The 12,125-nt window shown below is 40.9% G+C and overlaps 1 protein-coding gene across 1 annotated transcript in view; it reads left to right on the forward strand.

The window, feature by feature from the left end:
• arrdc1b (arrestin domain containing 1b) overlaps window positions 1-12,125 on the forward strand; it is a 35,153-nt gene that overhangs the window by 5,795 nt on the left and 17,233 nt on the right. Inside the window, exon 2 of the mRNA XM_070924496.1 lies at window positions 11,077-11,187. Within this exon, the coding sequence (XP_070780597.1) occupies window positions 11,077-11,187 (111 nt within the window). The remainder of the gene's footprint in view (window positions 1-11,076; window positions 11,188-12,125) is intronic.

Consider the following 12,125-nt stretch of genomic DNA (forward strand, 5'->3'; position numbering starts at 1 on the left):
ACATTTTATTTTGAAGCACTTATTTTGGTAATACAAGTTACAGAGAATAGTAAAAACAAAATATGACAAAGCATTAAGACCTTTTCTTTGAAGGCTCTTTCATGGTTTGATAGGTTGCCTGCTTGTTTTGTGATGAATTACTGCTTAATTAAAAATTTCAGAGTACTCGTTTTCTGTCCTCTGTTTGTATTGTCCTTTTTAGGCTTGCTTGTTATGAAGGATTGTACTGTATGAAGTGATGATGATGAATTGAAGAAGAAAGGGATTTTAATCCCTCTGACTTTGGTGTCTTTGTCCTGAAAGGAGGAACGTGACACATGATTTCTCAGTGAGAATAACAGTGACTCGGAGTGACTTCATTCTCTCTGCTGCCCTTCAGTGTGGGCGGGTGGCATCGATCCACATGTACTTCATCAGTAACTGTACTGTTCCCATAGACGTGGTGCTGTCAGCTGGAAGTCTTGGCCCCAGCTGCTGCTCCCTCTCCCCTTGGACTTAGTCATGTTAATAATAACTATCCTTTGACCTCCATAACTAACACCCTGCCTAACCCCACGGCTGGTTATTTAGGTCTATCATAAGAGGATTCTGTCTCAGTCCCCCCTGATAAGCACAGACACACCCCTGATCACTCCCCCTCTTCCTCTCTCTAAAAAGCTGCCCCACTTCCTGTGCTGCTTAAAAATGACGATGTCACTCTGTGGATGCGGAAGAAAATGTTGATTAGTGCTAACAAAGAAACTAAAGATAGAACACACTCTCCCAGTCAGCTGGGAGATAAGAAGTTGGTTTATGGTTGCACTGTAGTGTTGTGAAATATTACGTGACGTGGTCAGGCAGGCCCACATGGTAAACAGATAATCTCAATCCAGCCTTAATTTAAAGCTACAGTGATCAATATTTTTAAAGTAACAATTAATCAAGGCTGTATTTAATTTGAAAGCAGTCACTCCAGAGAATTATCACAACCTCTTTAGACACTTTTATTCTGATAGTTTTGGTCTTAAGGTGCACTTACTGTGCGGTTCAGTCTCCGAGCTCTCATTTCCAGCAGCATTGGGCAGCTGTTTTTAGCAAACCAGCTCTGATAAATCTATTGTACGCTACCTACCCAACACCAAACAACAGACAAAGAAGACAAACTAGCTAGTAAATAAAGTATAACATATAGCAGGTATAGAGCCAGGTATATACAAAAAAATTGTTATTGCAGCTTTAATTTTTCATTGAACCAGGTTAATCCCAGTAGTCGTACAATGTAGATTTCATAAAATAGATGTTATAATCTTAAAGACAGCAGGGAAGCAGGACGTGGTATTTGCTAAGAGGGCTGAAGGGCTGTGAGGTTTTGGTAGATGTGAGAGAGAGAGAGAGAAACCACATTGAATACTTCACTGCAAACTCACTTTTATAGCCCGTATTTAGAGGTGAACCTGTGTGTGTGTTTGGTCCAACTTTTGAGAAGCCATGAGAGGTTTCAATCAGTATTCCATCTTACCCCATGTGCTGCTAATCCTCCATTGACTTCTTCCTCCTCACCTACATTTTTAGACACAGCTTTTGTCATAGTTGAAAGTAATCCCATTTCTTTTTACTTGTGAGGAACACGTCCATATATTTGGCCCATTCAAAGAGTTGTGATCTCAGAAGGAAGTTGCTGATCAGATGGTTGTTTGGTTCACAGAACAGAGGGATAAGGATTTGCTGCTTTTCTGTGTGTTTTATATCATTGTAAATCAAATGTCCTTGGACTTTGGACTGTTGGTGAACAAAATAAGCCATTTAAAGACATCACTTTGTGTTTTTCGGCAATGTACTAAGCATTTATCAACCTTTTAATCGATAAATAAACAAAAAATGTCATCATCAAATCAGGACATTTGGTAGTTCTACAAATGTACATATTCCCTGCTTTCTTTCACTGATGCGGCTTCCATTTCAAATCCTGACTCAAAGTGGAGTGTTGTGGTTGTGTCAGTGTCGCTCCTGTAAACAAGATATGGTTGCTCAGCATGTATGCATGTTTGTTGCAGGCTAGAAGCAGCAATTTTTGTGTCTTCTTTCCTGTCACTTCTTTCATCGGAGGCAGCAGGGTTTCAGGTCTGTTGTCCTGACATGGTTTTCTACAAGCCCCCAGCCATCAGCAGCACTTATTATTGTTCAGAGGGAGGGAGCAGAGGTCAGAAGGTCAATGTTGGGAGTCAGCTGTTACTAAATGACTGATCACACAGAATCAAAGCTGATGACTGTAGTTTGAAACAGAGTAAATATCTCTCTAATGCAAGTATGTGCCTGAATACAAAGTGAAGGTCAGTTTTGACAATAAATGTAGCTGTAGTAGTGATCCATATGAAACCACATGAATTAACACTTTCAAAATGTATTAAATATGGATACAAAGAGAGTTGCTGAACTCTCTTGGTCTATGATTCATAACATAGTTATTTTTTCCTCACATTCTTCCGGAGTTTTCTTAAACATCTTGATCTTAAAATGTAGTTTTTTATGTTTTTTTAAGATGGCAAGTTCTGAAACAAGCTGCTTTCTTTGTATCTGACACCACAATGAGATCAGGTCAACTGAGGACATCGCTTCTTGCCGCAAGGGAGAAGCCAAATGCTTAAATGCTCTGCTGACATAGATACCATCAAAAGTGATCCTGAGATGGCAGAGAGGCAGCGTTTACACATCTTATTTCCCAAGCAAGCCTCATACAAACATCATGACAATGAAATAGAAGAAGTATACGTAGAATGAAATGATGAATTCCCTTTTTGCTTCATATCATATGATGAACACCAGGTGATAATCTGTGCAAGTATCTGAAATGTCTTGTTGTCTTGAAGGACTGAATACAAAGGCAATGTGTTTCTCCTCAGGTCATGATGTCTTTCTGAATTTGAGGCTAATGCAGTGAAATGTGGAAATGTAGTGGTGTGATGGGTAACGTGGGAGCGAGTGTGCAGAGTACAGATTACACGTCTGCTGGTTGTCTTATGATGTAACGTCTGCGGTCATAAGCCTCTTATACATGCATGCAAACATACACAGGGATTGGTGGGCAGTGTACATGCAGATATGTGTGCACCTAAACTCAAACATCATAAACTGATCTGACTGAAGTGTGCAAAGCTTGTCAGCAGCCGTAGAAGACTGGTTGAATATTGTGTGCTTGGGCTGGTCCATGATGGAAAGCTGACAGATTACCGGTTACTTGGTGTTTTGATGATGGTGGTGATGAGCGTCGTTTTACTTGGCTCAGAAAATCTCCCATAGGTACTCAGTTGAGTTGAAATATAGCATATGAGTCACATCATCATCATCACTGATGGAACATGTAGAGGAACTATTGTGATGGACTTATATACCACCTTCATTCAGACTGCAAGCACCACTGGTTGTTGCTAGTGTTAGGGGTGGGAAAATGTATTGAATGTTGTTAGTCGGAAACAGAGACTTTACTTAATCTTTTCATTGTTATGTGTATTTTATATTTAGTACTAAAGCAGTAGATTGTCACTACTTTGCAGACTGGTGTCTTGCATTTCTGGCATTTCAATCTCTGGTTATAACCCACAATTTTAAAACTTGATTGTCCATTAAATTTGGTGAATTTAAAATGTTCGCTTTGGAGATGTTTGTGATGGTTTTTGACGTTGTATGTGCTTTGTGTATTCTGTCTTCTCCCCTGTCATACTCCGGTCTCTCACTGAAAAGATCTTCATCTCAGTGAGTTTACCTAATTGAATAAAGGTTATACTGTATATTCCACTTAAGTATGTCTCATTTCCAACATCACAGTTGTACAACAGTAAATTAGAAATAACAACATGGTAACTTTATGTCGTCATGCCATGCAAAAAGCTCTCTCAAACTGTAGTTGTGTTTCCAATACAAATGTACTAAGTGTACTTACCTGAGTACTAGGTAAGTCAGGACGTGTCTGAACGAACAGCCCCGGCTCTGTTCTGCTGCAGGGGATTCCCTTACAGTCAGGAGTAATAGATCATAAGATCAGGTGTCAGTGTTTGACATGTCTCACTGAGAAGCATTAGAAAGGAGACGAGGGAGGGAGATGATGGAAAAGAGAGAGGGACTAATTGTTTGCAGCGCTTAAAGATTTAATGAAGGTAGTAAGTGTAGCATCGGATTACTCAGCTGCCCTATGCTACAGAGTGAAGGCTGTGACCTCTGGAGCTTGTGGAAGAGAAATATTTGAACAAAAGTTTCTAGAAATATTCAGGGAACAGAGGGTCAGTGGTTTCTGTCAATGCATTTTGTTCTCTGTCCATCACAGCTATAAGAAAAAAAACACTTAAAACTCCTCCAGAAAACATCCTTTCTGCCTGAGCCCTGACGTCGCTGGTAAAATGAGTCTTGCAGAAACATGACAAAACAAAATTGTTATTCATCTTTGTGCAGTATCATTCTGTAGGAAATGAACATGCTGTCTCACCATGAATAATGCAAGCCCAGGATGGTCTGTCCATCAAAACTGGGCCAGTCGGGTCTGACAAAAACTTAATTGAAGTGTTTTAGTGCATGTTTTAGTGTTATAACAAACCCTTCAGGATGTTCAAGCTTTATCCCACCAGATTATGTCTTATAACTTAACCGTTCCATTATCAAACCGAACTAGACCACAGTTTGAACTGCTGCATCCCCTGCAGGTTTTGTGGTTTTGTAACATTTCTACAGAGGTCCAGTCTTATCACACAGACACGTCTTTGGGAGTTTCCGTGCCTCATTATGCTGGAATGCATAAATGACGTCCGAGGAGCCCTTTAGTGCCTGTGAGGAATGCTGATCAATTCAAGTAATGCAAGCAGCCTTTTCTAATCTCATTCACACCCCCGACCCACTTCAGGATGAAATCCTAGTCGTTGCAAAGACTCAGTTCTGGTGTGTTTTGTCTTGAGTGGTCGAGGGTTTTCCTCATTCTGCTTTGTTCTCGTAAAGTTCAGACCTTAAACAAACTCACTGAGGCCCCTTTGTGCCGCCAGCCATCAGCTGAAACTGGACTCAGTGTAATCAGTGTAAATAAGGAACTGTCATTATCGGCCCAGCTTCCCCGCATGCTTCCCCACCAACCACCCAAGTTGACTAATTTTTCCCATGTACTGATGCAACTGGCAGCAAGCTCTGACTTAATGGCTTTATCCCACACACACACAGTTCTGCCTTTTTTTCCTGGAAAAGTTAAACAGTTGTTGCTAAAGTCATTTTTCTCACTTGATGTTTAGTATTGATGTGCGTGCCAGTGTGCAAACATCATTTTCTGTAAAGAAACTTGGTCATAAAACAAAGCTCTTTGTTTGGTAAAGCAGCAAACAACAGTGTTGTGTAACTGGCACATATAAGGATGCCCTGAAGGACAAAATTCCTACACAGGGAGAGGTGGAAGAGAAAAGTTGGGTTAGTGTGAGGAAAAAAGTATCCTCAAGATATTCATATAGGCATAGAAAGGATGCCCTCAAGGAATCAACAAACAACGCAGAGACAGCAGCTATAGAAAAGTTATGCCATGGCCATTGAAGATAGTCGCTGCTGACTGGCTGGCAGTTGCTACTTGCCAACAGTTAAACTAGCTTTGACCTGACCTAAACATGTGTTACATTGACAACAAACACATCTCTTTTTGCACTTGGTAAGTGGCCATGTTATAAGTGCTTGGTATCTAACCTGGCATGAATGTCTGGTCAGATTCATAATCCTCTCTACTTATTATTTGATCAGATAATTCCTGATTTAAATAACAAGAATTCCCCCTCTAGACTATTTTATTCAGGCAAAGTTCTTCATTGCATTTTATAGGCAACATTTAACATTTGTAAAGTTTGGTTTCTTTTGTTAAGTGAAAAAAAGTTTATATTTCTTAAAGTAAGACGTCAAAAAAAGTATTATGGTATCACCTTCTGAACCAAAAGTCAGGTGTTGTATCACCACCACTATTGAAAAATTCTAAACAATAACAAGCCAGGTATAAGCATGATGATACACTCTGGTACTTGCTGACGAACAAAAATAAGGGACGAGGTTGAAATGAAGCACACCATGACACAAAGAGCTGCTTGTGAGTCTGTTTCTCATCTTATGTTCAACTTTATCAACCCTTCTGGGACGTTGTGCAGCCAAGTGCACTAAAAACAGGATATACTTTACAGATGCACAATGGCATAAAACGGATAATAATCTGCACTCACCTTTCCCAGTTATCCACTTACTCTGCAGTACCACACCTTCGACTCCAACCCACATCCTCCGTGACCCACCAACACCCTGTTCTAACCCACATCAGAGGACCCTTTGACACAGCCAGATCAGGAAACACTATCGATTACATCTTCTCTCCTGGATCTGTCTGCCCACACAGTCTAATTGCAAAATCTAATGAGTAGGAGCACCAGGATCATCTCCGCCTACAGACACTCTCGTTGAACCATGGAGAGGACCTGGACTGGGTCCAGTGTGTTGGCAACAAATCCAGGCAGCTGCTGAGTCAGAGCATCTCTGCTGCTGGCTTCCTTCTTACTACTGAGTGTCAGTCTCCCTCAGGCTGTGGTTTATTCTGTAGAGAGCTGGCCCCCGGCGTAGATTCCTGTGCTGGCAGTAACAAGGTGTGATCCATAGTTGCTGGTGCGTAGGAGACAAGTTGGAAACTGTCAGCTTCACAAAACCAAACTAAATCTTGTGACTTGAGTTTGCACTGCAGGAGTTTAGTCTTTAAACTTCTGAAGTTTGTAAAGAAATACTTGAACTTTAGCATGAATCTGGAACTTCAAGGACTATTTCCTTGTTGGACTATTTGCCTAGTTGGAGTGACGTCTGTCCCGAGTAAATGCCTATTGAGCTACGACCACAATGACTTAACTGACATTTGTGTGCTAGCTGTGCGGGTTACAAAGTTGTGTTGTGGTACAAATCAGGATGCTGCACTGTGTGTTTTGAGATACTAAAGCCTTTTCCACACTGTAGTAGTATTAGAATGGAAGGGAGCTTCTGTGATTTAGTCATTTACCAAATCCCAGACATTATCTCTGGTTTCCACTGAATCATAGCAGCCGCAAGACGTTTATATTAAGCCTATTGAAAGATAAAACTTTTATCACTAGGTTGCCCTGTTGGCGCAGATCATGGACCACACACACATCAGTGGAAATGCCTAAGACTAACAAATGCCATCCAAGGTAGTCAGCAACAATGAAATGCCATTTTGTATCAGCGTTACTGTTGTTCTGTCCTCTCTCTAACATTCACGTATGAACTGGATGGACATATAAATCAATACGTGTGTAAGTATCCCACTGAAGTCTCCATAATTCTTTGCCTGGAAGGGGCCCTCACGGTGTCTGCGACATCATCTTTATGTCTGGATGTGCGTCTCATTAAACACATCATCACTACTCCTGGTCCATCTGGCTCCATGTGTCTGTGGAGAGGCTGGTCCATTATTCAGCTGCAGACAGACAGTCTCTCTGCCAAAGCAGCCCGTCTCTTATGACAGAACTATTCACTATTCAGCTCTGCTGCAGCTCTTCCTGCTGCTGCTGCTGCTGGGGATATTAACAGATTAACCCTGCGCTGACCTTTCATGGGCTGCGCTCTTCACTTTTCCACAACAGACAGCTGTAAACAATATCTTGTCACAGTAATGGCTCCCTTTTCTGTCATATTTGTGTACTTTACAATTATATTGGTGCTTGTGTGAAGTGTAATGACTCCAGAAAGCTCACAGGGTGTATTAAGGTTGAGTATAAAGGTATTATTCTTCTCCATGAATGAAGCAGATGGCTGGAGGAGCAGATTGCTGGGTTTAATTAATGACCAAATAAATGGACGTTAGTCTGCGTGGCTGAAGGGCGCTGCTTCGTTTTGTGAGCTGCAGATTTTGGTTTTTGTTTTTACCGGCAGCAGAGGTCCCTCCCCCTTCCCCCAAACTGTGCCAGCAGTCCTGCCGGTGTGGAGAGCACAGCCATCTGCCACTTTGAGAGTGTGTGTGTGTTCTGTGATGCCAGCACAGTATCCTGGGCGGTTGTGAGCCTGTGATTGGTCAAACACAGTCTGTGGCATGATATTTTTGATGATTTTTCAGAGCCTGTGTTTAGGTTTTTGGGGGGGGTTTTTGGCTGCACATGCTGGACATGCACTTATCAAACTAGAATTCTGTTTGAGCAGTGACCAAATAATGTCTGCAGCCTTGCATATCAAAAATTGTCTTGCAGGGTTGGGAAATATGACGACAACAGGTAGACATTTCGTTACACTCTTTATGAGGTAGCTGTCCCTAATATCTTCTTGTATTAGACCATTGCGGGAAATGTTGTAAATCAATGAGCAAGACTTCTTTCTGGTAGTATTGGATTAGCAGGATGTCGGCAGCAATGTAATGAAGTATCTTGGTATTACGGCTGCAAGTAACACATTTTTAGCCGTGCTAGCGGCGTGGCTCTAGGGATGGCAATGTCGGTCAGTCCACTTTGGTCCAGACTGAAATATCTGTGCAACTAGCTCTGCCAGCAGGTTGACATTTTTGCCTTTTACTGAAATATCTCAACAACTATTGGATGAATTGTCATGAAATTAATTGGTACAGATATAAATGGTACCCAGAAGATAAATCCTACTGACTTTTGTGGTCCCCTGACTTTTCATCTAGCACCACCGTGAGGTCCATATCTTTGGTTCTGAGTGAAATGTCTCTACTAATATTGGATTGTACCAAATATTATGGCAGTCCATGAAATTTGGTACATTCATGTCTGCCTCAAGATGTATTTGAATGACTTGGTGATCCTTTAACTTTGCATCTAGCGCCACCATCAGGTCAAATTTGTCCCATACTTTGGTTTAAAACCAAATACCTGCTAAACTAATGACATTCACTTCTGCCTCAGCTGTGCTTTGTGTTTAGTGCTAATTAGCATGCTAACACGCTAAACTAAGATGGTGAACATGGTATAAATTACACCTGCTAAATGTCAGTATGGTAGCATTGTCTCTGTGAACATGTTAGCATTTCGCTCAAAGAAGTCTGACAGCGCCGCTAGCATGGTTATATACGCTTAGCTTTGTTTTCATTATTGATCAATGTTATCGCCTTATATGTATATCCTGATATATATACCTTATATGAAATTACATATACTGTGATAGAAGATTTATCCATATCACCCATCAATACTGTCAATTACAGAAAGTTGTTACCAAATCCTTGGTGAGATTCATATTCTTGTTTACATTTGAGTCACTATTTCATTTGAGAAGTTTGGTTTATTTTTTAAAATGGTAAATAACTAAATAATAAACAGCGTTCATACTCTGAGAAAGAATGAAGTAAAGACATTCAGGTGTTACATTGGGACCACTAACAAAATATTAGAACGATGTTTTGTCCTATCTGTCATGTCTGTTTGTCTGCTTATCAGAACACTGAGATAATACTGAGTCTGGGACATCTTTCTGTTTAATCCTCTGGCTTCTGTCACAGTTTTGGTGTGTGTTTTGTGTGTGTGTGTGTGTGTGTGTGTGTGTGTGTGTGTGTGTGTGTGTGCATTATCAGAGGGTTTTCATTTCCTCACAGACAGATCAACAGACAGACAAGAGGGATAGAGAGAGGAGGGGTGATACAGAACGGGAGAGAGAGAGAGGTTCCTGCTGCTCACCTCAGTGTTTTTCCTTGTTGGTGCACTGTTGATGTGTGTCATCGAACACATCCTGCACCAGCGTGAACTTTTGAAGGCTTTTGTGTTGAGTAAAAATTATGTTATCTGAATCAAGCGTGAGAAGACGATAACACCCATTCCTGTACCGTAAGCAGCAGCACAGCAGAACATGTAACTTCACCAATGCTCTTGTATTAACCTCATCCACTGGCAGCAAATAAGACAAAAAAAATCATCACCATGATCGTCCCAGTGAAACACAGGTCTAACAGGACTCTGCAGTGGGAGACTCATTCCTCCCAAATGTACAACTGAGCGCCACAGGAAATCATTCCTGCCTGTGGCCATCAAACTGTTCAACTCCTCCCTCTTAGTGTCAGACACTCAGAAGAAACAGACTGGAAATATTCTAAATAATCTACCTCACTATTACTTACTCTCAATTGACAGTGCAATACATATTTATATATATAGACATACATACATACATTCCTGCTGTATATATTTTTAACTTCTATTTTTCACTTAAATATTGTAAATGTGTATATTTTTTATTCTCTGTTTCTTATTTTTATATTTTGTACATACTTTTATTTCTAAATTTATGCTGCTTGCTAATCTTGAATGGGAGCACCAGTACTGTAAAAAAATCCCCCCAGGGGATCAATAAAGTATTTCTGATTCTGATTCTGATTCTGATTCAGGTGACTAACAATCAGCGCTGTGATCCAAACCGGTCAAACCTGAAGAAACCAGACCTTTATTTAAAGTAACCTCTTTAATTTCACGACAGCTCCCTGATGAAGTTACTCGTTCCTCTCTTCCATCTGTTGACCGAAACACCATCCACAGCCTGTGATTATTTACCACCACAGCAGAATGCACAGGACCAGCACCAGAGGCCCATGATGATTTAGTTATGAGACATTCTCATGCTAATCAGTGTAAATTGTGCTGGTGGTCTGTATTTTTCACACTGTGGCTACATGAGACATTCCTAATAAAATTAATGTGAATGATGATTCCCATGGCAGTGTTGCCAGGATCGCAAGGGAAAACGATTGTTTGAAATTTTTTGGTGACATGCTCAAGAGTCCGAAATATTTAAGGAGAGTTCTGTCATTTACAGGACAAAGTTCAATACTTCACAACAGGAAATAGTCAGAAAGTCACTTAACATGGTGAGTTTCCATGAAGCATTTTTGTTGGTCGGACAAAATATTTAGGCTCTGGGAAACTGGTATCTTATCAAGAAAATAATCTGCATAAAAGCAACCACTAGTTCCATCCTTACGACTGCCATGTTGGATGTTTCTTAGCAATCCTGCAGTAAAAATACCAGTAAACATGTAAAGGACCACTTGTTCTCAGACAGTCGATTGACTCTTTTTTTTCTCCTCTCGTCTTTTCACAGCCATCAAGGTGACCTGTCAGGGCTCATGTGGGATCTCCAACAAAATGAACGACAACTCATGGACTCAAGAGGAGCAGTACTTCAACAGCATGTTGTCTGTAGCTGACAAAGGTGAAGACAGAAAACCTTAATGTGTAGGCTTTAAATTTGTTAAAGAATCACACTAATATTTTTTACATGTTTTGCAAATTTGGTGCATAGCAGATATTTTAGGCAGCTGTTGATTCATTCATATTTGTGCACACTATGGAAACCCTTGCTACTTACTAGATAATCCATCTCATGTGTGCTACAGTGAATGGAAACCAATGGCTGCATGGAAGTTGAGGAAAACACTGAAAATAAGTTAATGGTCTAAACATGAAAAAAACATTTTGTCCTGATCACCTTCATGTGATTGTGACGTCTTATAAGTGAAACACATCGTTTTATCCCTCTCCCTGTCATAACAGCACTGTGTGACGTGACTGAAACCTCCTGCCTTTCACCTCATTTGGTTTATGGGATATCTGCTGCAACAGGCCTACTCTCACGACGCCCTGTAGTGAGGAGTTAAAGCCTCAATCAGTCAGAGTAGCAGTCCTCTGCAGGGCTGTTCCAGCCTGCCTCTCTGTATGCTGCCTCCCTGAGGTGAGACATGGTCATCAGTGTCCAGCAGTGGCTGATGAGAAGGTTGGACATGCTCCACAGAGGACAGGTTTAAATTTTCTCCCCCGGTCTCCTGCCCTGCTGCACTGAGGCCCTGCTCACCCGCGGAAACAAGAGCTTACAGGACTGTCTGTTATGAGGGTGATCTTCCATCTTTTGTGTGCATTGCCGATACTGCCCACAGCCAGTGGATGAAATGTGCCGTGCATGCATGAAATCTCTCATAAATGCAAATATGCAAATCACACTTAATGGCAGTCATTAGAGCATATAATCCATGCTGGTGAAAACACCAAGATGCAATTCAATGTTAAACTCTCAGGACTGTGTTGAATGTTGAAGTGCTTGTACTTCCATTTTATGCTACTATTCTACTCCACTAGAATACAGCTGGAAATATT

The sequence above is a fragment of the Enoplosus armatus genome, chromosome 18 (genome assembly GCF_043641665.1).
Source record: "Enoplosus armatus isolate fEnoArm2 chromosome 18, fEnoArm2.hap1, whole genome shotgun sequence".
NCBI lineage: Eukaryota > Metazoa > Chordata > Actinopteri > Centrarchiformes > Enoplosidae > Enoplosus > Enoplosus armatus.